Here is a 27,778-nt window from a genome sequence, read left to right as displayed (position 1 = left end):
AAAAAACAATGTTAAGAATTTGTCAAAAAAAAAAAAAAAAAAAAAAAAAAAATCATAGTTCCTGCTTCAATTCTGACACTATAACCTTCGAACAAAAAAACGTTTGCGTTTGAACTACTCTTTTTTTTTTCTTTTAGGAAAAGGGGTTTTCAGAAACTGATTTTATTTTTTTAATAAGTACATGTATATGAACGCTACAATGATAACTGAAGATACATAACCCAAGATATAACTTTAAATTCCTTTTCCTTTAATTTGACTCAAAAATCAAAGTAAACCCAAAAATATTATTCAAACAGGCAAGCTAAAATGTGAAGATTTATAAAAGCATTCAAAGAGTGAACGTTTTATATAGCATCCCCGAGCTACAGAGCCAAAACAAGTTAACAGGGCTAAACTTAGAATAACACTTTAGGATGTTCCTTTATCATTTGCCTCTTCTCTTTGTATTTGTCTCAACTGCTGAACTGACCACCTTCCTGAAAGGCCGGCATTTGACCAGCGTTGAAGAGCGCTTATCTAGACTGGAACAGTCGACAGAACAACGACTGAACGCCACAGAGAGAGTATTAGGACAGCTACTGACAGGGAGAAGTGATGCCGATGTGTCCTCAATGGATGTCCTTGCTATCAGATCTAGTAAGATTTTTTTTAGAGTGAATCTTGTCTTTTATAAACCAGGGAAATCATTTTGAATTCAATTTATTTCGGTACTGCAGTAATGTGAATTTCTTGCATTTTAAAAAGATTCATTAAAACCAAACGCTTCTGTATAATAACTTAATATCTGATACAGGGGTAGATCATAAGACGTATTTCATTTTAAAACTCTAGACTACGGCAACCAACTTAACTTAAGAGAAAATTCTGCAAAACAGCAGCACCACATCGATAATTGAAAGCTTTAGACTTGCAAGTTGTAATTAAGGTATTCGACCCATATAAAGGACATAATTTTCTAACCTTAAATATCCATCCTGTATTAAATTCTCTGTAACTGTTTTAAAGCAGTTAATAATAGAAAAAAGATTTACCAGGAGAAATTTTAAAAAAATATAATTACCCGAGCACTGAGGTTTATGGGAACAATCAATTTTTTTTAAATAAAAAATTAAATACTATGAATATCAAAAAATACTATGGTGGAAAGATGTATTTAATACTATGATTATCAAAAAATGCTATGGTGGAATGATATATATAATTTTTTAAAAATAGAAAAATAATTTTTCACCAGATGGATTAAAAAAATTAATTCTATTGATTAAAAGCAAAGATGGATAACTCTTCAAGGACGGGTCAAAGTAAAAAATTAGGACAGGTTCAGTTCTTACATATTGAGACTAAATGTGAAGTTTATGTTAACGTAATTATACCTAGTATTCAGCCAATATATACCTAATATGCACTAGGATTCATTGAATCTGAGGCTATTGTGGATCGGATACCTTAATTAAATTACCAATTATTTTTAAACAGGTGTCCTGGCCGATCAATCAGATCCTGTGCTTTTTTCTGCATACAAATCCTCACATACTAGCGGTATCTGCACTCGGACAATCATAAGATTTGAACAGACGTACATCAACATCGGAAGCCATTACCACACAGAAGACGGGATCTTTATTGCTCCTCAGACAGGCATCTACATGTTCCATTGGACCATAGCTACAGGAAGCACTGACTTTTATACCCAGCTGATTGTCGGAGGAACATCTCGCGCTTCAAGTTATGTCCCTCACCCAGGAGGACCAGACTCCAGTTCAGCGATGGTGATTACTAACGTGAACAAAGATGACCATGTCTGGATACAAATTTACGGTTCCAATGAATATGTCTATGGCGGGAGTACTGGCGAGGGAAACATCCAGTCGACCTTCACTGGAATTCTTCTAAGACACACATAATGCCGTGTATCTTACTAAGGAAACGTTATCCTGAATTAGACGAACGAAAAGAGAAAATAAATAATTAAGAAAGTACCAGTATCATCAAAAAGCTCCTTCCAAAATAAATGAAGAATACATTTCTGAAATAACGGATAATTGCCATGATTATATGCATTTATGATAAAGTTTATATAAATGAGAAACTATTGATGATTTCATATACTTCTACCGATATAAAATCTGAAACTAAAATCTGTTTTAAAAATATTTTATGTTATAAAATGCATTTTTGCACATGACACCAGGAGTAATTTTTATCTGTCTGTCTTTTCTTGTCATATCAATACATGTATATATCATTTGTTAACTCATGCGCTAGATGCTCTAGAGTCGCGGAATAAGTTGATTCTTACGTCGCGGGTTTGAATCCACTGCGGGGAGTGGGGAAAGGTCCTTCTGATGAGACCGTATTTATAAACAGAGGTCCTGTGTCGCAGAAGGTATTGGTCCAAAAAGATCCCTCACAGCTCAATGGTCACAAGTATAGTACAACCCTCCACCGGCACAGTATTTGCAGGCCTCCAACGGCAAGTGGTGGCGTCTCCATGTGAGTGAAAAATTCTCTACGTTCATGCGTATTATCAATATTTTTGTTGGATTGAAGAATATAGCTTGATTAGTTTCCTTAAATATATTATGATGAACTCCTTGAAAATTGATGGCATAAGATCTAGAACTGTTATAGGAATTGCACTTTCGTATTATAGGCAGGCCAGTTTGAAGAATGTTCATCAAGATTAGAGGTGTGATTTGATGTGGATTCATTTGTCTTTCACTCAATTTTCAAGATTTGTGCTGAACTTAATTCTGTCATTTTCTTCTAAAATATTTTTATATTGGGTGTAATGAGTTAAACTTTGCTAGATCCCGCTGTGTATCTCCTAAAGATTTTTTAAAGTTCAGGATTCAATTAAATTTAGGTATTTGATTACTGGGGATATCAGAATTATTCAGAATGTCTATAGTGAGACAAAATTTAAAGTGAAAAATTAATTCATAAAATCTCACTTAAAACATTATTTTTTTTAAAATACTTCATCTAACATTAAAGTGTACTTTAAGTACAGCCTTCAGAACTTGCAAAAATCTCAGACTGAAATTATTTGCCTTTAAAATAGCATAGTTACACACACTGTTAAAAGAGGATAAAAAGACCATTGTCTCATAGTATAACACAATTTTTCAATATTAGTGAGTCCTCGCTCCATTATTTTGGAAAGTTTGTTTTCAAAGTTTGTCGACATTTGTCTTTTATTTATTTCTTTCTTTATTTTTTAGATTTGAATAAAAGAGAATTGAATGATGTTCTTTCATTCAATCAATATTAAGGCCGAGAAATGAAACGAACCCCACACTAACTCCACACAAAGGAAGTTTCCCTCCAGAATTTGAAGTGAGCAATATAATTACAAATAATTCCCAGGATTCGATGCAGCATGTTTAATTACATGTAGATGAAAAGCCTTCTTAAGCTAAGAAGACACGGAAAACTTGGTTAATTGAAATACTAGTGCTGTTTACGAAATAATGAATTACCAATATAATATATGGCAGTTATCATTTTGACATGTACTTAAGAAAATTATCAATTAGTAAACGACATTTTTATAACACGTTGGCCTATTTTAGTAACCTGTATGAACGGAATCGTTAATGTTATTGTAAGAACAAAAAATTTACAAGCAACAAAAAGGGAGAGGGGGCTTAGAGTTTAATGTTTTAATTCTCAGAGAGTTGTTCAAAATAGTTAATATATTTATTTGGGTAGTACCTTAGTTAAATTAAATCAAAATATCACTTTTGTAGAAAATTATTAGGACACGTGTTAAACTTCAAATAAATAAGACGAATGACTGAAAAATATATTATATCGGCCAAAATACTAGCATAAATGTAGAATTTTGCAATGATTTTAATTGATCGAAATCAAATCAACCATTTCGCGACAAGTACACATAAATATGTAAATCAGCAGCAGGTGTATTGTATCGGGGATAGGTACCTCCATTATTTCTTCCAGACATAACCTGTTTTAATTGTTAAAATCATTAAAAAGCTGGTTATTTTTCCCCCTTTTTGTTGCAGAAGAGTTAAAAAGTAATTTGATAATGTGTTTGAATGAAATTTGGTTTTGAAAATAGTTGGAAATTACCCCCTCCTCCAACGACAAACACGAGATTTCTGCAATCCCCCTTTCGAAAAGGATATTACTATTTGCCAAAGTAGTCTGCTATGCCGAGTGAAGAGGTGAGCTAAAATATACATATCTATAAAAGCGCTTTATGTTTAAATCTCTAATATTCTAGCACGGAACTGCGTAGCGACACTAAAGGAAACGTAAAAAAATAGTTTCAGCTATTACCACCAGAGATGCTTCTCTATCATCTGCCTCTTCTTTTTACCATAGTATCCACGGCTGAACTGACCACCCTCCTGAAAAGCCGGAATTTGACTAGTCTCGAGGAACGTCTATCTAGACTGGAGCAGACGACGGAACAACGACTGAACGTCACAGAGAGAGTGTTAGGACAGCTACTGACAGGGAGAAGTGATGCCGATGTTTCATCATTGGATGTTCTTTCCCTGAGAAATGGTAAGATAAACTATGATTGTCTATTTTTCCAAACAGGAAAAACATGTAGAAAATAGGTCTATAGCATAACATAATAAAATTATTAAATAAATGCTTTATTAATATACATTGACAACGACACTGGTTTGTTGTAACAAATTTCAAAAATATAATTAGGGTTAGATCCATTGCATTTTCAAAACATAAATTCTGTGAAATTTCATTTCATCTATAGGAGTTCTGGTCGATCAAACAGACCCAATCATTTTTTCGGCATACAAATCCTCATCTACTAGCGGTATCAGTACTCGAACAATCATAAGATTTGATCAGACGTACATCAACATCGGAAACCATTATCACACAGAGGACGGAATCTTCATTGCTCCCCAGACAGGCATCTACATGTTCCACTGGACCATAGCTAATGGAGGTAGTGAATTTTATACCCAGCTGATAGTCGGAGGTACATCTCGCGCTTCAAGTTATGTGCCTCGTCCTGGAGGGGCAGACTCCAGTTCAGCAATGGTGATCATAAATGTGAACAAAGATGATCATGTCTGGATACAGATTTTGGTTCAGATGGATATGTGTATGGTGGCGGTACTGGTATTGGATCAAATCTCCAATCAACTTTCACTGGAATCCTTCTTCGGAGAACATAGACATAATCCCCCCTCCCTCCTCCCCCCCAAAATGCTCTTTTGTTATAAAAAGCTTAACAAAAGCTTGAAAAATAAATTTATCTAAAATGCTTCTCGTACATGTTGAGAAATTGTTTATGGCATCATTGCTAGTCTATTTAAACAAATTTGAACATACTTATGAAATTCTTGATAGGTTCTGAAACAACAAATTAACAATATACATTGATATAGGTGATTTTTGACGTTGTTTAATTTTCAATACATGTGTCCTGTATACAACATTTTGAATGTATGTATGTATATGACAATTTAAATTCAAAATTGTAAATTTTGTATAGAACACACGTATTGTTTATGGAGGTATCTTTTAATTTCTGACCTATAGATTTAAAATAAAATCGTTGAAGCATTTGGAATTTGAGCCATATATTTCATATTTGTCCCAATACTATATGTAATATCTTCCTGAAGCACCAGAAAAATATCCAGTCGACATGTACCGAAATCCTGTTGTGGAATACCTAAACTCGTATGTACATGTAACATAATATGCAACATCAACAGTGTAAATAAGATAAAAAGAGATTCAAAAACTTTTGTAGCCATTTTATCTATCTGTAATTGAAGATCAGTTAGAAAAAAAACTATTACAGCGTAGATATATCCGTATCCTTCATATAGGATCTCTTTATGAGATCTATTATTTATACTTGAATATGTTAATATACTAATCAAAATTTCTAAGTCCCGATGCAAGTTTTTGTTTAACAATGCATTTATATTAAATAATTCAGACAATATAAATTGAAATCTATACAGGATAAAAAGAAGCAAAATTTTTTTTTTTCATTTAATCTAATTATATCGAAGGACTTTAACACAAAATGCAGAAGAGTGAAGGCACCCTAGAATTAAAAATTCGCAACGTTCAATACTGTTTTCATCCTTCATGCAAACGAATTAAGAACAAGACAATTGCTTCTCAAAGAGTTCAAACAATTAAAGAAAAATCTTTATGGAAGGTTATTCCATATATAGACTAGGTCGTCCTGTATATTTCCACCAGATTCTGCTGCTGGAAAAGCGCTCAATCTCTGGTCCATCTTGTCCCGTTCATGTTCTATAGGGTTGAGATGTGGATGACATTGAAGCTTACCGAAATTGTTTGTACCCAATATTAATCCTACAGTACATAACGTCTTCTTAAACGCATTCCCCACTTTTCCAGTTTGTTTCTAATAATTTGGATAATTAAGGAGACTTGAATTAATTTTAATGAGTGCAGAGCAATTGCACGTGCAGATAGGTTCCTTCCACAATACTTAGTAATTCTAATGTAGTAGCCCTGTTGATGTGTCGTTGCAGTACGTGTGTACGCCTTGACCATGGGCACTTCCGGTTCCGGTTTGAGTGAATTTCCGGTTAAACTCTAGGGTGGTTAAGTGGTATTTCTTGAAAATCTAGCAATTTTTAATGATTATAAGGAATACAAGTAAGCTTTGTGCATATTCCTGACGGTATTTTAACGGTTTTACATAAAATAAACAAATACAAACGAAGGAAATACAACTTTCCTTTGCTAACACCAGCTTGGACCATGGCAACTTCACTTGCACATTGTCGTTCGTACATACACGGCATTTTAAACAAGCTTTTTTCTGTTTTTCCTAAACAACTAAAGATGGAGAACACATGGCAATTTAAATAAATGGAAGATACACCCGAAAACATATGAAACCCGCACTTCATGCTTTTTAACAAAAAGGGTCATGGATGAGTAATTACACATTCGATTTCAATTTCTTTGGCCGTAACCGGAAATCATCGAAAAATTAAGTCAAAATTGTGAACAACTAGTTAATTAATGTTAAGAATTTTAAATACCTAAAATAATAAAAGTGGGGACTTAGAAATTTTGACAAGTATATTTACATAGTAAAGTGTTTATTTTACAGAATAAAGTGTAAAATTTACAGAGTTAAGTGTTAATTTTATAGAATAAAGTGTAAAATTTACAGATTAAAGTGTAAAATTTACACTGTAATGTGTAAAATTTACAGTTTAAAGTGTGGAATTAAAATGAAAAATAAAAAGTCCAAATGGCAATAAATTTACAGTTTTTAGTGAAAATGCTACAGATTAAAGTAAAATTCTACAAATTAATGTGTAAAAATTACAGTTTAAAGTGTAAAATTTACACATAAATATGTGTAATATTCACAGATTAAAGTGTAAATTTCACACTCTAATGTGTAAAATTTACAGATTACTGTGTAAAATTTATAGATTAAAGTTTAAATTTTACAGATTAAACTGTAAATTTTACAGATTAAAGAAATTGAAAAATAACGATTATAATGTTGTGGTGCAGATTGTGACCAAAGTTGTTTGTACCTTTGCAATAAACACCCCACTATATTATGAAACCTCCATTTTCTTCCAAACATGATCAATTTGAAATTCTATGCAGTTGACCAATCATCTATTAATAGAAAATATTTTCTGCATAAATTAAGAAAAAACTTTCCTTTAGTTGTGAAAAAATCATTTTAAACATAATAGAAGAAAAAGTAGGGTCGCTGACAGAACAGTCATACATGTACTCTGTTTTCAGGTCCGTTTGGAAACGGAGGGAGCTCTCCCAAACACGTACAGTCATTAAATTGCAGCAGTTTTTAAAATATGTACATTTTCATTAAGATGCTGATTTCCCTTTTTGTTGCTGTGAGAGCAAACAATGGCAAATGCTAGCTTTGAAAAATATGTACCAAAGAGTTAGATACAAGTTCAACCCTCTCTCTCCTCCTATTCGAAATATGATTTTCGAGTTTAATTAGGGAGTTTACGGTTTTTCTTTTTTCATTTTGTGCGTCAATGTTTTTTTTTTTAAGTTGGCCTCTGATTTTTAAAACGGTGCTACGAACCTGTTTACATTCACAATAAAGGAAATTAAGGTTTAGCTAACACGACATCTGAAGAATCAGAGTACATGACACCGGAGGATGAAAAGAATCAAACTAGCTGCAGCTGTGCTCAGAAGTGGAATAAAGTAATATTTAGGGTAAAAACATCTGAAAAAGTTCTGGATTCAGCTTTTCAAGAGAAACATTTTCTATGCATCCTTCATTTATAAAAAAAAAATGAGATTACGAAATGTAAGATTTTTGGGAGTTGAACTATGTTCAGACTCCCTAGGTCGTAATTTTAGCGCAGTAATTTTACAATGAATTATATAGCGGCCGTCGTGGTCTTTCTGTGTCGGCCAATTTACTCCCCTGTGATATTCAACACAAACTCGTACCAGTCTATATAAACTCGAAGAAACTTCCGCAATAAAAATAGTCCATCTCATTTTTCTGAATTAATCTAATTTTCATAAATGATTTGAAAGTAAATGAAATAGAATTTTATTTAACTTAATTTGAATAGCATATTTTTGTCATCTCTCTTGAGAAATGACACGTAAATTTTGATTTCCGTATGAAAAAAAGTCCCAGTTTTCCGTCATTTATCATTCGGCAATCCTCGGCTGACTCCACTACGCTCCATTACAAAAAGTGCGAGGTCATCTAAGGAGCAACAACTGGTCTAACTGGTTTGACAATGACGCGATTGTCTAAATATAGAGATGTAAACAAAGATGTAAGGTCAAAGGAACGCTAAGGTTTAACCCAACTTCTTTCTATTTGTTTCAGCAATAAAGAAACAGAACAACGTTTCTTTAAAAAAAAATACTGCGAAAAATATCACTGTCAGACATTTATTTGCTTTCACAAGTAAAATGATCTGTTAGACTGGAAAATTTTTGTCAGACCAGATACATGCAACTCATTTTTTTTTACGTTGGTAAAGGGAAAAAATAATAGCATTAAAGTTTGTTGATGTTCGATCTCACAATTTCAAATGACATTAATTTTGCATCCTTAATTTCATGAATTTATCAGCATTCAGTTGATCACGTGTACAACACCAAATCTGAACTTGAAAAATGTGTATGTAATTGCATTGCAGTATCATCTTATGAAATGTATCATTTGATTTTATTATATAATGAAAACAATTAAAATTAATGAATACATGCGTATGCAAGGACACAATGGTAAAATAATCCCAATGATCGATCTGTGAGAAAGATCGTTCCTCATGATTACAACTATTTTTCTTCTTGTAGTAGCTCGTTAAACTATGTCTGATTTTTAATTACATTTGAATCAAATCAAAATCACAAACTTTAAGTGTCACTCGCGTGGCGCAGTTGTTAAAATAGTTTGCTCTAGAGATTCAAAGTAAGGTGTTAATTGATCCTTACGTCGCAGATTCGAATCCTGTGGGATGCATTTGGAGATAAACTCTTTTGATGAGACGATATAAACCGAAATCCCATGTCGCAGTATGTGCTTGCACAAAACGATCCCTCACTACTCAATGGTTTTGAGTGCCGTGTATAGGTAAAAATTTGTAGACTTACATGTAGCTAGCTCTGTTACAACGCACTTTGAAATTTTTTTTCAAAGTGCCTTAAATTTTGAACCAAGTCAACGCACTTTGAAAAAATAAAATTTCTTTTCAAAGTGCGTTAATATCGACCATATTAACGCACTCTGAAAAAATGTGTATGTACATCTTAGGTGTGATAAATAATTGAACCCGTTTGATAACTTTTCGGTGATAAGGTCACTTCAGGATGTGAAAGTGAGCGATTTTGATTTTTCCATACTTTGAATTTCTTTCTCTCTTAAGAATGTTTTACTGTACTTAATTTTTTTCCAGTTTGCATGCATTTAATTTCATCTAAAATTTATTGATAGTTGTCAACTTTATACCAGTTAGACAAATACAAATATTTGGGTTAGTGTAGGCATGGTAGGGGGGACTTAGGCACACAAATGTTTAGCAAAAATATACATAATATAGGCATTGAAAATTAAGGCTTACCTTGGGGGGAGGGGGGGTCCATTTTCAATTTGCTACCGACGGCTATGTACAATATTAATGCATCAAAAAAGAGAGAGGTGGATGAGAGACCCTCTAATCGTCTTCTCCTTGTTCTCAATGAGGTTAAATGAATAATGTAATAATTAAATTAAAAAGTTTTTCGAAAGATATAATTTTTACGAATTGATTCTCTCAATTACTAAAATCTAAGTCTAGATTTTTTTTATTTTATACGTATTTTCTTCAAAGTGCGTTAAATGTCCCCACGATAAAAAATTTTTATGTACACTTTGAAAAAAAATTCGAAGTGCATTGAGTGTGTCCCAAATTTGACCCACTTTGAAAAAAATTTTCAAAGTGCGTTAATTTTGTCCCAATTTTAACGCACTTTGAAAATTGTTTTCAAAGTGCGTAATTTTTTCAAAGTGCGTTGCCACATAGCTCCATCGACAAGTGGTAGTGTCTCAATATGATTGAAAAATTATCGAATGTAAAACAAACAAAATGTTAAGTACTCAGATACTTACTTCTATATAGAAATTACTTGAAATGAAATTTAAAATTATGGAATAACAAAACTTGATGATTAAGTTATAAAGATAAATACATTTGATAAAATAGATAAGCACGGAGTTCTACAAAAATTAATTACTGTGTCCGAAAAGAAACATTCATACCCAAAAGAGAATAGCAAATACTTGTTTTAATCAGAGGAAGAAAAATGACAATCTAGTGTCTGGTGATGGTAACATCGAATATAAAGAGTGTTTGTTTGTTTGTTTCTTGGGACCAATATCTTGCACACAATCTAATGAGAGTAGGGAGCGTTTTGATTCAAATGCTTCAGAAATATATGGGCAGTGTTTGAGTTTGAGTAATAAATGGTACTGAAAGAAGTTTGAAACCTACCCACAAAATAGTATTTTCGAGTTTGGAAAAATTATTTTTTTGGTGGTGAGGGTTGTTTGTTTGGTTTGGTCAGATTGTTGAGGTAAGAATTAGAAAGAATAAATCCAGAACTAAACGTAACTGTTCGTACGCAAGAAATATACAGTTTTTTCAATGGATGGCACTGTAGCTCTCCCGTCTGACAAAATCTTTTTATCGGAGAGCAACAGTTCTGCAGCTAATTTAAGAGCAGTCTCATGATCTTGGCTATTCAAATGCAATAGGAATTATTATATGTTTTGTGTTGTATCTCTAACAAATCAGTTCTAGCTGACTTGAATCTGAAAGCATGAAACTGTTCCTATACTTCATGTGAGATCTTTCAGATAACAATGTTCAACTCCCATGAGTACTTTCAGTACTTTGATTAAGATAAACCAGTAGCCAAAAATGTATATGTTTTGTTCATAAACTTGTGCAAGTTAATAAATAAGCTTAGTAAGACACATAGCGAATAGCCAACATTAAGCACAGTTTCACTATATTAAATAATTTGTCGCAGTTCTGTTGTCATATACTATATATACAGTATGTCCGTGAGAGTTTTATAAAGAGCTCTGTCACTGTCTTCGCCTATTATCTCTATCAATGATAAGATTGACTGAGAATCGATTATCTAACGATCTAACTTTAAAAATAAAATTATAGTATAAACCTGGTATTCATGAATCTATGTATCGTAAATAGATTAAAGAAATGAAACAAAAATAAGTAAATTAAAAAGGAAAAATATTTTGCAACTTATGCGATATTTAAAAAAATAAAAGAAGTGGTTTTCAGATGTTCTTTAATATTTACTTCTTTTTTTCAGACTGAAAAATGCGAACAATTCCACATTTAAGAAGATTCGACCCAGATCTCAAATTATACAACTCGTTCTTTATATAAAGAGTTCACCGGAAACTTTTTTTCTTATCAACAGTAAAGAATTTAAAAGTTAAGGAGAAAAGGAAAACCTGGGTACTTTGAAACCCTTATGGAAACTCTAATCATACATGAAGAAATTTAATAAGATACAGGACAATTTCAGTAACCTGCATAAAAGGAATCATGCATACTATTATACTGTTAATATAAAAAATGGAAAGTATGGCTTTTGGTTCTAAAAATTATGCAAGCAGGAAGGTGTCAGCATTCAATAAATATTCTATTTAATAACTTGAAAAAATCTTACCTGTTATATTCTGTCTTCTGAAAAAGGTACAGACAAAAAGAAACAATATAATGAGATTTTCATGAAAAAGGGATTTAAAATTTTTTAAGATTCCGTGTTTAGTATAACAATTAGAAATTTTTATAATCAGATATCTTAAAATGTTTGATGCTGTTCAGTCAAATTGAATGCAAATGAGAAATCTATAATAAAGACTAAACAGGTGAGCTAAATTAAGCATTGCATGTTATAAGAGAATCAACTCGGTTAAATTTGAACATAGCTTAGCTGAGCGAGCCCTCGAGCAGGACCAACAGAAAAGGAAAAAATGATAAGTTTTCATGCGATTAGATTTCCATAATGCTCCTTTATCATCTACCCCTCCTCTTTGCCATAGTGTCAACGGCTGAACTGACCACCCTCCTGAAAGGCCGGAATTTGACCAGTCTCGAAGAACGTCTGTCAAAGACTGAACAACGACTGAACGCTACAGAGCGAGTGTTAGGGCAGCTACTGACAGGAAGAAGTGATGCCGATGTTTCTTCACTAGATGTTCTTGCTCGCAGATCAGGTAAGATTATTATGTGGAAAATATTAAAAAGGTCTTTTTACACAAAGCGACCAAGATCGAATTAAACATGATTATTTTAAATTATGAAATTAAAAAAAGGTAAAAGAAAAAAGACATATTTTGAATATCAGTTTTAATTATAATTATTTGTCTTAAAAAGAATATCAACCCAGTTAATTTTTTTTATTATATGAAAAACAAAATACAAGAAATCATGTGGATTTGAATGACACTTTCTGTAAAACTATTGGTATTATCGGAAACGCAAATTCAAATTTCACGAATTTCATTTTTAAATAGGTGTTCTAGTCGATCAGACAGATCCTGTCCTGTTTTCTGCATACAAATCCTCATCTACAGGCGGTATCAGTACTCGGACAATCATAAGATTTGATCAGACGTACATCAACATAGGAAACCATTATCACACAGAAGACGGGATCTTTATTGCTCCCCAGACAGGCATCTACATGTTCCATTGGACCATAGTTAATGGAGGCAGCACTTTTTATACCCAGCTGATAGTCGGAGGCACATCTCGTGCTTCAAATTATATCCCTTATCCAGGAGGACAAGACTCCAGTTCAGCGATGGTGATCATAAACGTGAACAAAGAAGATCATGTCTGGATTCAGATTTATGGTTCTGATGAATATGTCTATGGTGGTAGTAATAGTATTGGAAGTAACAAACCGTCCACATTTACTGGAATCCTCCTGAGGAAAACTTAGACAGACTAACATTTACACAAGAGAGAAAGTCAGCAAACGTGTATATCTTCAGAAAACTATTTCAGACGTCAGAAACATTTTATATTTCAAACATTGAAAGCAATGACTCATGATTAACTCTGGATAATCTAGCTTTTGTGCAGCTTAGAAAAATTGATAAAACTAGCTATTGATGATCGCTATCTGAAGCTGTGAGCCACAGTACATTCCCACCCATTCACCTCAATATTGATATTTGCAAGAGAAATTAGCCTGATACAAATTTATATGCATAATATGATTCGCTTTATCTCTTTGTTACCTAGCTGTAACCTTGTATTTTTTCATGCTCTCATTTGTACAATATCTACGGAACTACCAAATTTGAAAGTAGTAATAAAGCTACGGCGGCACTGGAGGGCCACGTAAAAATATTTATCAGTTCGTACAAATAAGTGGTTCGTTCTTACGAATCCAACTTACACCCATACCTCTATTTCTAGGGAGGAAAATCTTCAAAATCATATGTCTGTTTTAGATATTTTTAGTATTCCCAAAAATCAAAAGGAATTTCAATTACCATAATTTTACTGGATTTATAAACTCCATAACATACTTACAAACAAGGATACATAGCGGGTTCCAGTAAATGTTCAAGCAAGCACCAATAAATGTTCAAGCAAGCATCTTTCTTGACCACTTAATAAAATATTTATTATATGAAGAAGAAACTTCAAGAATACAAAATACTGTTTAAAATTTATCACCTTCATGTTTCGCAATAAAGGCTTTTCGCTCGTCATGTTCACGCATCTTCTTTGTTAATTTGCACGTGTTTCAGGATACATCAAATTAGTTTATAGGTCACGACCACTTGAGGTCATCCTTTCCCCCTTTTCCTGGAAATTTAAAAAAAGCCCAAGAAATTATACTGAAAGCGATCGTCAAAAAGCGTCACTATGAAAAGAAGATATTTGCAATGCTTAGATTTATAACTCTGCATAATCTGTCTGAAGTTTCTCAAGCAGAGAAATACAGTTCTGCAATTATTTTTACATGACATATTCCTGACAAAAGCGATAATAAGAAAACAATGCAAAGAGAAATTAAAAGACTATACACCGGGCGCTATTCCAATTTAAAATGTCTATAAACTCGCAAGTTTCCACTTGCTTTTGAAAATTTTAGACTCCCTCAAAAAAGTTTATTTTCAACGGTTAATTCTTTATTCCCACTCCCGAACACTGATCTGACTGTTCGTTTTCTACACACAATTTTTCCTCAATGCTTTTAAAAAACCCGATGGAGTCTCAATTAGAGAATCAGACCGTTACTACCAAATATATAAAATAAATATAATAATCGGGAAATAACGGAAGAATCCGTCGTCAATTCAGTGTATAAATAATCGACTAACAATTAGTATGAAAAACGTCAGTCAGCATTTGACTCAATGATAAATTGTATTTGCTGGCAAGGTCATTGTATCGACCATAGAACGTACGAAATGATGACTTTAAACGAAACTGCTGAAATTCTTGTTTCATCAACTTGTTTGTTAATAATTTACTTCGTTTCTAGTGTTTCTTCGACAATGGTTACTTTTAGAACTCTACATAGCCACGTTTAAAGTAAATAACCATCTGCAAAAATAGAATATATAATATACTGCAAATAAATACATAGGTTTCTTTCAAACGGATTTTATTATATCAAAAATGTTAATTCTGCAGTCGTTTATTCCAAGCCTCTTTCTTTACTCTTCGCTAAAATATTTGCAACTAGAGGAGTACTGTCCAACAATATATTCGAGAAGTGGTGTAAATCAGATGATTTTAAGGAACTTTTAGATGATTTGAAACCACAAATTTTTATCAAAATAATTAACATAAAAACATACGACTTTTCAACACTTATAAGTAGTCCTCAGATTAATCTGACAACATTGATAGCTGCTTTTTCAATAAAAATGGAGCTCATAAATATCCACACCCTTTCATTCCCCATTTCTAAAATTATTTTCCTTAAAATATGCTTATTGTACACACAAGTACTCTGAAGATGCTTACGCTTTTGGAAAATCACGTTTCCAACAATCCAACCAACGTATTTTTGTATTCATGAAACTTCAAACTCAGATAAATCGACGACGTACTATCAATTAACAATAGTTATTTCCATTCATATGTCAACTAGATACATCCCAGTGAGCTTGAAATAAAAGCTACCAGAGGGTCTGAAACATTTGGTTCATATTTTAGATATTTTATTAGAAAAAGAAAAGATTTTAATGGTAACTTAAAAACAAATCTTTGATATACGTGATGACTCCACATGCGAGTATAATTTAAGGTTCAAAACCATCTGCTCACTCATATGAAATTTTGCTTGAACCGTAATGATTTTCCAAAAGAAATGTAACAAATTTATAAAGGAATAATATACATTTATGTCATTAAGAGTTATCTCTCATCAGAGTATCAATGAACCTTAAGCCATGTGTTACCTATGATGATATTTTAAACTCAAAACTTATTTTGTTTGATAACCAGAAAGGTGATTAATTATAGCACAAGTTAAAATATTCTTGCATCTTTATTGTGCCAGTTAGATGAAGTCTGAAATATTTATCTTTCTCAGAAGTCAAAGTAAACAAAATAATATCAACAGTATGCAGAGCAAACACGAACTCGTAAAAAAAATGTCAGTGATGGGATCAGATACCGTGGAAAAGTAAGCATTTCTTTTCTCCGCTGTATTCCCCTTGTCGTGAGTGGGTAAACGAATAATTCCGTTGACGATTCAATATAAAAATATTGTCAACCAAAATCTAATCACACTGAATTTCTTTTTAAGCATTTCCTTTTTTTTCGTTTGGCACCACTGATTTCTTATCCATTCTAGCTGGAATCAGCAGAGGTGAAGAATACACAAGTCCTGCTTATATACCGACGTACTAGCTTCCTATTACTGCATTCATGTTCATGCGTTGATTTTCAAATTCTTTAATCACTCGCTCTGTAAACCTTATCATCTGTGCTCATTGACTCAAATCCTTCCTCCAGTGCTGTGATCTGGATTTCCCTTTCTTCTAGAAATGTTTATCAATGAATGGTTACAGAAAAAGGTTCTTTAATTCTAGAGGATCTAGACACGAAAATTATTAAGTTAACATGATTGTTTCTGGACCATACGCGTTACTAAGTCAAAATTGAGATTTAAATCAGTAAGAAAAAATCTAACTTTCCAAAAGGATACTTCTAAATATGTATGATTTAATTTCTTTTTTATTCTAGCCTCTCACTGGTTAATATCCATAAATGAACGCAAATTATTTCTGTATAACCTGGTTTGGTATGGGAACACCCCACTGACAACCAGCTGATTCATCTGTATCCATGCATGCAGTCCTCGTGATTCACAGAAAATTCCAGATTTAATAAATGTACCTTTAACTTCAAGCATTAACTCGATCTTACGGCAGTTAAACAAACATCGTAGTAAAGGAAGTGAGGGGAAGCTAGGGGAGGTAATAACTGATAGATAGATCTAGCAGCCATGGTTGTATTGTTGAGCGGCAAATTTAAACTCATAAAAAGCAACGCATTTTTTTGTTTTTGAAATCAAATTATAAGGAATGAATGTAATTCTTGGTCAAATTCTTCGAGTATATCCTGGTTAGGGTCAGTTCCCGCTTTTTTACAATCCGCTTTTGCAATGTAACCTGATTACTAGATACTAGGGCTTCAATATGCCTAATTCTCTCTTTATGTACTAATGTCGGTTTTTTAAATACATTTTTTAAATAATTGCCTTTACTTTTGAGTTTCACCCACATTAGTGAAAACTCTAATCTCCCCATGAACCAACATTGTACAGTTGGTTCTAGGGATTCACATCACATTTATTTCTAATGGCGAAATCCTAGTAATACCCGTTTTTACTCTATAACCTTGACTTTGGAGTATGAACACCTATTAAAAACATTTATCTTAGCCATATATATTTACTGAATGCTTGATTTTCGGGTTTTCATATTAGCAAACCAACATTGTTTGACATATGAAGAAGTTCAAAGCTGACCTTCTTCTGCCATACTGGGGCATCAGTGTCTTAGGAACACTTCTTGCTTTTCATGAATCCGACTTATTGAAAAACCCACAGAAATCGTTGTTTTATTTTGATATAAAAATAACACTCATATATTCCATGAGATATTAGAATGAATCAACACTTTCGAGCGACTGCATAATGCAGAATAAAGCGTCTAGTAATCTCTAAGTATTTATTTTATTTCTGTACATAAAATGGATTCCTGCTCTCCACAAAATCTGAAGCTGCCGAATTTCTGATAAAAGTGTTAAAACTATATTTATTTTAATTAATGAAGTGGATCGAACAGCAGATACAAATGTTTTTGATCGTTCTCAACATAAAACAATTCTGATAAAATTCCCAAAATTCCACACTCAGGAGTCCCATCAAAATTTGAGGTGAGCAATATATTTTTTATCAACTCTATAAAGAATTTAAAGGGAAGTTTACTTATCACCTAAAACACGGACAATCCATGAAGTTAAGGAGATGACGAAATCTTGATGCGTTGGACATCTATTTTATTTCGACTCATACAGAAACCTTTTTTCATTATATGCTTGGACTGCTTCAGTAGCATGCATAAAAATGCTGAAAATTTGGCAAAAAAAAAAAAATCATAGTTCATGATTCAATTCTGACACCATGATACGAAAACCTTCGTAAAAAGAATGACATCTCGTTCGAACTATCTTTTTTTGTTTGAAAAGTGGCTTTCAGAAGGTGAGTGTGTATGTATGAACGCTACAATGAGTAGAGAAAGAAGATAAACCAAAATATAACTTTGAATTCCTATTCCTTTAAATCTAATTCAATTCCTTTAAACAGACAATGAATACAGAGTAGTAAATCCAAAAATATTAGTCAAGCACTGGCAAGCTAAAAATAAAATGTGAATATTTATTAAAGCATTCACAACGTGAACGTTTTATATGCCTCCCCGAGCTACAGAGCAAAAACAAGTTAGCAGGGCTAAACTTAGAATAACGCTTCAAGATGCTCCTTTATCATTTGCCTCTTCTCTTTGTATTTGTCTCAACGGCTGAGCTGACCACCCTCCTGAAAGGCCGGAATTTGACCAGTCTGGAGGAACGTCTGTCTAGACTGGAACAGGCAACAGAACAGCGACTGAACGCCACAGAGCGAGTGTTAGGACAGCTACTGACAGGGAGAAGTGATGCCGACGTGTCCTCAATGGATGTCCTTGCTATCAGATCTAGTAAGATTTTTTTAGAGTGAATCTTGTCTTTTATAAACAAGGGAAATCATTTTGAGTTCGATTTATTTCGGCACTGTAGTAATGTTTATGTCTTGCATTTTTAAAAGATGCATTAAAAACAAATAGAAATTTAAACAATCTTAGTGCATAAACCTGAGATTATTTTCATTTTATTTAAGGCCTATGGTAACCAACTTAATTTAAGAGAAAATGCCTCAAAATAGCAGTTACATATCGATATTTAAAAGCTTTTAGACTTGCGAGTTGTAATGAAATGAACATATTTTTTTACATAGGTGTCCTGGCCGATCAAACAGATCCTGTGCTTTTTTCTGCATACAAATCCTCAAGTACTAGCGGTATTAGTACCCGGACAATCATAAGATTTGATCAGACGTACATCAACATCGGAAACCATTATCACACAGAGGACGGAATCTTAATTGCTCCTCAGACAGGGGTCTACATGTTCCACTGGAGCATAGCTACAGGAGGCAGTGCTTTTTACACCCAGCTGATTGTAGGAGGTACATCTCGCGCCTCAAGTTGTGTGCCTCGTCCTGGAGGGGCAGACTCCAGTTCAGCGATGGTGATCATAAATGTGAACAAAGATGACCACACATGGATACAGATTTATGGTTCTGATGAATATGTGTATGGTGACGGTACTGGTATTGGATCAACTATTCAATCAACTTTCACTGGAATCCTCCTTCGGAGAACATAGGCCTGATTCCCAAAAATGTGCTTTAGTTATAAAAAGCTTAACAAAAGTTTGAAAAATATTTTTTTTTAAAAAATGCTTCACGTACATGTCGAGAAAGTGTTTATAGCATCATTGCTATTCTATGAAAACATACGTACAAAATTCTTGACAGGTTCCGAAACAACAAATTAACAATGTACATTGATATAGGTGATTTTGGACGTTATTTAAAGAGCCATAGCTGCCTTTCCGACGACACGGCCGACTCAAGTCTTTAAAAGGAAATCACATGTTTCTATTTATAGATACATGTATCTTTTCAATTAAAGATCAAACTACATGTATATAATCATTTGTGGACCACTGTTATATTTTCATAGTTGCAAGTTTGTTATATGACAATCATTTTACTTGTTCAATACTCTTACTCTAAAGAAGATTTTTTTTTTTTTTTTTTTTTTTTTTTTTTTTTTAATAAAATTTTAAAAATAAAACAAGCTAGGAGCTATGACTTTAGGTCATTTAAATAGTTTTGGACTGTTTTTCCCCCCGAGATACTTTCAAGGTGTAATGTAGTTTTATATATCTCTTACATTATTTATACATGTATTATAAAATAATAAAAGAAAACATAGGAAAAAATGCACAGAGAGAAAAAAATAAAAGCATAGACAAGAAAAACGCACTTTGAGACTGGAAATCACGATCTTTATGTCTACAATCCAACACCATTGTAAACGAATGGATAAATTTAAGATAGTCTAAAGATTGTTGAATCTTAAAATAATTTTGAGAAGAAAAATTAAAAACATATTTTCAACATTTTCAATATGAAGACCACCTTTAACCAAAATTATCTAAATGTAATGAAGTGCATTCATATCCAAATAAAATTATTCAGAAGTTGTTTTTCTGCTGGAGCAGGCGAAAGTGACTATCAAATGCGCTATGGCTCTTTCAATAGATGTGTCCTCTACAAAATTTTGAATGTATGTATGTATATGACAATCGAAATTGTAAATTTTGCAAAGACCACACGTATTGTTTACTGAGGTTTACACCACTTAACTTTTAATTTCTTGTCTAAAGATTTAAAATAAAATAGTTGAAACAGTTGAAATTTGAGCCATATATTTCATATTTGTCCCATGTAAAATCTTCAGAACCACCAGAAAAATATCCAGTTGACATTTACCGAAATCCTCCTGTGGAATACCTAAACTCTTATAACACATGCAACATAACGTATGCAACATCAAAAGTGTAGATAAGATGAAAAGAAATTCAAAAACTTTTGTAACTTTTATCTAATCTGTTATGCAACATCGACTAGAAAAAAACCTAATCGATATATATATATATATAGGATCTCCCATATTTTGGTTGAATATGATTTTTATCAAACGAGTTGTGTGGTTTTTTTTAGTATCCCCGAGCCTTGATAAAAATCATATCCAACTACAAATCGTGGGAGGTTCTTTATATTTAAGCGGCTTTGGAGCAGACGAGGATGCACTAATTCATGAATACCACTAAGAATTCATTTATAAATAGAATATACGGCACGAACATACCGGTATGTAGCGCTAATTCATGATTACATCAACAACTCCATACCCATTGGTTGCGTTAAATTTTGAATACGCCAAATTATGTACACGTACCGTAATTTACAGTTTAAAGTGCAAATTGTACACTTTAATCTGATTAATTCACAGTTTTAAGTTTTTATTTTACAGATTTAAGTGTAAAATTTACAAATTTTTAAAATTATCAGATCTAGATAAAATTAACACTTAAATATTTGTAATATTTACAGAGTAAAAATTTAACTTTACAGAATAAAGTGTAAATTTTACAGATTAAATTAAATTTGAAAAAAATCACATTGTATTTGGAACAATTCTTGTGTTTCATAGAGAATCCGATTAATTGAAAACTTAGAGAATTTGTTGCTTCATTTTGATACGACCAAAAAAAAAAAAAAAAAAAAAAGAACCCACTCAGAACTACAGAACTAAAATTAAATCGTAATTTATGAACGACTTCAGTTGATAATGTTGAAAAACAGAGCTAATAATCTCAAAGTCTATTATACATAAAGAGGATTTCAGCTCTCCACAAAATTTGAAGGTGCTGCCTTTCCTGATTAAATTGTTTAAAAATAATGAAATCAATGAAGTGCAAATCCAGTTGAACTGCATGCAGGTATAAATGTTTTTGATCGTTCTCTATATAAAACAACTATGATAAAATTCATCTGGGCCTCCTAAAAATGCTAAGAATTCCACACTTAGAAAGTTTCCCATCAAAATTTGAGGTTAGTAATATATTTATTGTCAACTTTAGAGAAAATATAAGGAAACTTTTACTTATCACCTAAAACGATTTATGAAGTTAAGGAGATGAGGAAATCTTGATACTTTGGACATCCATTTTATTTCGATTCATACTTAAACAATGTTTCATAATATGCTTGGCCTGTTTCAGTAGCCTGCATGAAAAAAGTGCTGAAATTTGTCAACAGAAAAAAAATATCATTTTTCATACTTTAATTCTGACACTTTGATACAAAAACCTTCTTCTTCTTTTTTTTTTTTTTTTGAAAAGTGGCTTTCCGATGTTGAGTGTGACTGTATGAACGCTACATTGAGTACTGAAAGAAGATATACGAAAGGTGATAAAAAAGTTCGCGAACTATTTCTTTATCTACAAAACCACAATTTAGATTAGAATAAAATTTGGTACACACATATCCACACCTAAGTTCTATAAATTATATACGCAAGATAATGTTTTTCTCCTTAATTGTGACGTCACAATATGAAAAAGAAGTCAATGTATAGATCACTTGTGACCAAAAAAAATGGTTGTCTCAGTCGTACTCGTTCACTGAACGGCATAAAAGTTTATGGTATATCTTGTACATTCCATCGCAGCATATTTATCAAATTAAATAAATTATATGATAATTTGTAAACAGTTCATTAAGGCAAAAGACTTCCTAAAAATTCAATCAACGATCGGATTGATTGTTTTAGTGAAGGAAGGAAGATGGATAACATTATATTTGTTCTTTTGTCCAGTGAAAGCAAGTTTGAAAAGAGATGTGTTTTTAATTAAGCAATTCATTATAAAAGATTGCAAATTTACAGTTTTAAAAATAGTTGAATATCTTAAAAATAATATGATTATTAAATACCAAGGATATCCTTTACTTTAGATTTTGAACATATTAGATATGATGAAAAAGATGCTTTCATACTTTATCCACCTTGAATAAACGACTCTCCTGAGACCATCAATTTGGATTTTGATGGTAGCCATGCTCATTTGTTTGGAAAGGATATTCTTATCCACCCATTGTTATGCCGAGGTTGACAATTTCTGGTCAAATGAAATGTTCTTTTTATAAAAATAGACTTGCATGGAAAGAAATATAAAACCACGTGACCGCAATATGGCACCCTATACATTTAAGCAATAATTGGTAAGTTTAAACTTGATCAAATGAAAAATCATTGAAGTTTTTATTCTTTGAACCATTAAATATGGGATGATGGAAAGACCATAAAATATGATCAACACTGAAACCAAATATTGTTTCTTTTATGGAGGTTATTCAATTAGTTCGCGAATTTTTTGATCAACCCTCGTATAAAGACCAAAATAAAACTTTAAATCCCTATTCCTTAAATCTGACTAAAAAAAATCAATGTTTACTTCAGTCAATGAATACAAAGTATTAAGCCCAAAAATATTACTCAAACAGGCAAGCTAAAATGTGAATATTTATAAAAGCATTCACAACGTGAACGTTTTATATACCCTCCCCGAGCTATAGAGCAAAAACAGCTTATCAGGGCTAAACTTAGAATAACACTTCAGGATGTTCCTTTATCATTTGCCTCTTCTCCTTGTATTTGTCTCAACTGCTGAACTGACCACCCTCCTGAAAGCCCAGAATATGACCAGCGTTGAAGAGCGCTTATCTAGACTGGAACAGTCGACCGAACAACGACTGAACGCCACAGAGCGAATGCTGGGACAACTACTGACAGGGAGAAGTGATGCCGATGTGTCCTCAATGGATGTCCTTGCTATCAGATCTAGTAAGATTTTTTTAGAGTGAATCTTGTCTTTTATAAACAATGGAAATCATATTTTGAATTAAATTCATTTCGGCACTGCAGTAATGTTTATGTCTTGCATTTTTAAAAGATGCATTAAAAACAAATAGAAATTTGTTATTCTTCTGTCAAAGAATCTTAGTGCATAAACCTGAAAGATCATAAGATTAATTTCATTTTATTTAAGGCCTACGGTAACCAACTTAATTTAAGAGAAAAATCTGCAAAATAGCAGCAACACATCGAAATCAGAAACTTTTAGACTTGCAATTTGTAATGAAATAACTTAAAAAAAAAATCTGTTCGGCCGATCAATCAGATCCTGTCATTTTTTCTGCATACAAATCCTCATCTACTAGCGGTAATCATAAGATTTGATCAGACGTACATCAACATGGGAAACCATTATCACACTGAAGACGGGATCTTTATTGCTCCTAACACAGGGATCTACATGTTCCACTGGACCTTAGCTACAGGAAGCAGTGGATTTTATACCCAGCTGATAGTCGGAGGTACATCTCGCGCTTCGAGTTATGTCCCTTACCCAGGAGGAGCAGACTCCAGCTCATCGATGGATATCATAGATGTGAACAAAGATGACCATATCTGGATTCAAATTCATGGATCAAGTGAGCATGTCTATGGCGGGGGTCATGGCGAGGGAAACATCCAGTCGACCTTCACTGGAATTCTTCTAAGACACACAAAATGTCGTGTACCTGCACTAGACGAAAGAAAATAGCAAATAAATATAAGAAGAGTACCAGTATAATCAAGAAGCTCCTTCCAATACTAATAAAGAATACATTTCTGAAATAACGCAATGATTGTCATGATTACATACATTTATATTAATGTTGATATAAATGAGAAACTATAATTGATGATTTCATATACTTCTACCGATTCAAAATCTGAAACCAAAATTTAATTGTTTTAAGAATATTTTATGTTATAAAATGCATTTTTTGTCCATGACACCAGGAGTAATTTTTAATCTTTCTGTTTTCTTTTGCCATATCAATACATGTATATCATTTACTTATGCGCTAGATTCTCTAGAGTGGAATAAGTTGATTCTTATGTCGCGAGTTCGAATCCATTGCGGGGAGTGGGGAAAATTCTTTCTGGTAAGACTATTTATAAACCGAGGTCCTGTGTCGCAGAAGGTATTGGTTCGAAGAAGATACCTCACATCTCAGTGGCCACAAGTATAGTACAACCCTCAACCGGCAAGTATTTGCAGGCTTCCACCGGCAAGTAGTGGCGTCTCCATTTGAGTGAAAAGTTCTTTCACTCAATTTTCAAGATTTGTGCTGAAGATTAGAGGTGTGATTTGATGTGGATCCATTTGTCTTTCACTCAATTTTCAAGATTTGTGCTGAATTACTTAATTCTGTCATTTTCTTCTAAAATATTTTTAAACTGAGTTTACCGAGTTAAACTGTGCTAGATCCCGCTGTGTATATCCTAAAGGATTTTTGAAGTTCAGATTCAATTAAATTTAGGTATTTGATTACTGGGGATATCAGAATTTTTTAAAACTGACTTGTGATTTTGAAGAATCTCTTCCTTAGAAAGGGAACCAAATAAATAAATAACTAAATCAAAGTTCCTCTACCATACGATAGCAATATGGAACATTACATCAAGACCATTGTCCTTTTGGACCAGTATCTAGCTAATTCTTTACATGAGAGAAGATGTGCGAACAAGGCGTGCAGAATATCTATACTGCGACAAAATTAAAAGAGAAAAATTAATACATAAAATCTCACTTAAAAATAATTTTCTTTCACAACTTCATCTAACATTAAAGTGTACTTAAAGTAAAGTCTTCAAAACTTGCAAAAATCTCACAATTAAAGATTGAAATTATTAGCTTTTGAAATATCATAGTTACACACACTGTAAAAAGAGGATAAAGGACCATTTTGTTTATAGTATAATAAATTTTTCAATATAAGTGAGTCTTCGCTTCATTATTTTGAAAAGTTTATTTTCAATGTTTGTCGACAATTTTCTTTTATTTTCAATGTTTGTCGACAATTTTCTTTTATTTATTTATTTATTTTTTAGATGGGAATTAAAAAAGATCAATATTAAGGCCGAGGAATGAAACGAACCCCACACTAACTCCACACATAGGAAGTTTCCCTCCAGAATTTGAAGTGAGCAATATAATTACAAATATTTCCCAGAATTTGATGGAGCATGTTTAATTACATGTAGATTAAAAGCCTTCTTAAGTTAAGGAGAAAAGGAAAACTTGGTTAATTGAAATACTAGTGCTGTTTACGAAATAATGAATTACCAATATAATGTATGGCAGTTATAATTTTGACATGTACTTAAGAAAATTATCAATTAGTAAACAACATTTTTTTAACACGTTGGCCTATTTTAGTAACCTGTATGAATGGAATCATTAATGTTAATTAAAGAACAGAAAATTTACAAGCAACAAATAGGGGGAGGGGGCTTATAGTTTAATGTTTTAATTCTCACAGAGTGGTTTAAAATAATTAATATATTTACTTGGGTAGTACCTTAAATTAAAATGTCCCTTTTGTAGAAAATTATTAAGACACGTGCTAAACTTCAAATAAATAAGACGGATGACTGAAAAAAAAATTATATCGGCCACAATACAAGCATGAATGTAGAATTGTGCAATGATTGTTTGATCGAAATCAAATCATCCATTTTGCGACAAGTATATATCAATATGTAAATCAGCAGCAGGGACATTGTATCGGGGATAGGTGTCTCCATTATTTCTTTCAGGCATAACCTGTTTTAATTGTTAAAAATCATTAAAAAGCTGGTTATCCCTCCCCCTTTTTGTTGCATAGAAGTTAAATCAGAGTAATTTGGTAGTGTGTATAAATGAAATTTGGTTTTGAAAATAGTTGGAAATTACCCTCTTCCCCAACGACAAACACGAGGTTTCTGCAACCCCCTTTCGAAAATGATGTTACTACTTGCCAGAGCAGTCTACGATGCTGAGTGAAGAAATGAGCTAAAATGTAAATATCTATAAAAGAGCTCTCTGTTTAAATCTTTAATATTCTAGCACAGAACTGCGTAGCGACACAAAGGAAACGTAAAAAATAGTTTCAGCTATTACCCCCAGAGATGCTTCTCTATCATTTGTCGCTTCTTTTTGCCATAGTCTCAACGGCTGAACTGACCACCCTCCTGAAAGCCAGGAATTTGACCAGCGTTGAGGAGCGTTTATCTAGACTGGAGCAGTCGACAAAACAACGCCTGAACGCCACAGAGCGAGTACTGGGACAGCTACTGGCGGGAAGATCTGATGTCGATGTTTCATCATTGGATGTTCTATCCCTTGGACATGGTAGGTAAACTATATGGTGGTCAATTTTTCCAAAAGAGAAAATTATATAGAAAACATAATGTACAGTCATGTATTTCCCTTATCATAATGAAATAAAATTAATTTAAGGGGACCGACTGTGGTTTCCATTGCGCAATATTTCGCGCATCATATTACATTGTAAAACGAAGTGTATTTAGTATTTTACTGTTTTAACTTTTAAAGCAACTTTTTTCGCTAAATTATTGAAATCAAACAAAATTAGGAAATTATAGCTTTAAAATGTAATTACAATTTTATATAACTGATTTTTAACCGATTTTGCAATTGATAGAGGTAGGTTGACGTCGTTGATAAACTGCATGAAGCTCCTGAAGAAAGAGGTAACAAAAATGTTATCAAAGAAAAAATAAACATACGCTCTTGAAATTTAAAACATAGAAAATTGAGAATATCTCAATTGTTTTTATAATGTTTTCATTTGAATCCGTTGTGCCCGTCATATTTTGTAGTACTCTATAAAACAGGAAAATTAGTTTTTGGCATTTTGCGATGCCCCCTCTGGTAACAAGACGGTAAAATTTTGTGTTTCTTACATATATTGTATAATATAGTATTACTCATCAAATATATTATAGTTTGAACAAAAAGTCTATTGTAGTATTTGTAAAATTTGCTTTAAAGAGCTAATAATTGGCATTTCCCTATATAATCCTAACGTAAATGTATCCGTATTTTGACACGGTCCCTCAAAAATACCCGGACGGTAGATTTTCCAAAACTTTGCATGTACACTGAAG

At 32.6% G+C, this 27,778-nt stretch overlaps 4 protein-coding genes and 2 pseudogenes across 6 annotated transcripts in view; all 6 read left to right on the top strand.

The window, feature by feature from the left end:
* The first annotated feature begins 348 nt into the window (after positions 1-348).
* Positions 349-24,510, top strand: LOC134281664 (multimerin-2-like). 2 transcript variants are annotated; one of them, XM_062764101.1, is made up of 3 exons: positions 349-639; positions 1,480-1,940; positions 24,389-24,510. In XM_062764101.1, exons 1-2 carry the CDS (start codon positions 417-419, stop codon positions 1,905-1,907), a joined length of 651 nt encoding a protein of 216 aa, XP_062620085.1. In that variant the 5' UTR covers positions 349-416; the 3' UTR covers positions 1,908-1,940; positions 24,389-24,510. The 2 variants fall into 2 exon arrangements, with proteins under 2 accessions (XP_062620085.1, XP_062620084.1); XM_062764100.1 differs by lacking the exon at positions 24,389-24,510 and having other exon boundaries at positions 1,480-2,139.
* Positions 4,266-5,196, top strand: LOC134281658 (cerebellin-1-like; annotated as a pseudogene).
* Positions 12,324-27,778, top strand: part of LOC134281660 (multimerin-2-like) — a 28,537-nt gene continuing 13,082 nt past the window's right edge. Inside the window, exon 1 of one of the 2 annotated variants that reach the window (XM_062764096.1) lies at positions 12,324-12,427. Coding sequence is in view for 1 of the 2 variants with exons in the window: in XM_062764095.1 (XP_062620079.1) it covers positions 26,777-26,999 (223 nt within the window). In the remaining variant the exon portion in view is untranslated. Of the gene's footprint in view, positions 12,428-26,729; positions 27,000-27,778 lie in introns of those variants that run through there. The other variant, XM_062764095.1, reaches the window with a different exon arrangement.
* Positions 12,481-13,919, top strand: LOC134281665 (cerebellin-1-like). The gene is made up of 2 exons (XM_062764102.1): positions 12,481-12,775; positions 13,076-13,919. Exons 1-2 carry the CDS (start codon positions 12,565-12,567, stop codon positions 13,504-13,506), a joined length of 642 nt encoding a protein of 213 aa, XP_062620086.1. The 5' UTR covers positions 12,481-12,564; the 3' UTR covers positions 13,507-13,919.
* LOC134281659 (multimerin-2-like) lies at positions 18,544-19,561 on the top strand. Its single transcript, XM_062764094.1, has 2 exons — positions 18,544-18,799; positions 19,096-19,561. The coding sequence occupies exons 1-2, from the start codon at positions 18,577-18,579 to the stop codon at positions 19,524-19,526; spliced, it is 654 nt and encodes a 217-aa protein (XP_062620078.1). The 5' UTR covers positions 18,544-18,576; the 3' UTR covers positions 19,527-19,561.
* LOC134281668 (complement C1q and tumor necrosis factor-related protein 9-like) lies at positions 23,320-24,385 on the top strand (annotated as a pseudogene).

Source organism: Saccostrea cucullata, unplaced genomic scaffold (genome assembly GCF_032062105.1).
Source record: "Saccostrea cucullata isolate Sc308-1 unplaced genomic scaffold, CSIRO_AGI_Scuc_v1 ctg1055, whole genome shotgun sequence".
NCBI classification, from domain to species: domain Eukaryota; kingdom Metazoa; phylum Mollusca; class Bivalvia; order Ostreida; family Ostreidae; genus Saccostrea; species Saccostrea cuccullata.
Note: the sequence above shows the minus strand (reverse complement) of the source record. Positions and strands in the feature narration are given on the sequence as shown.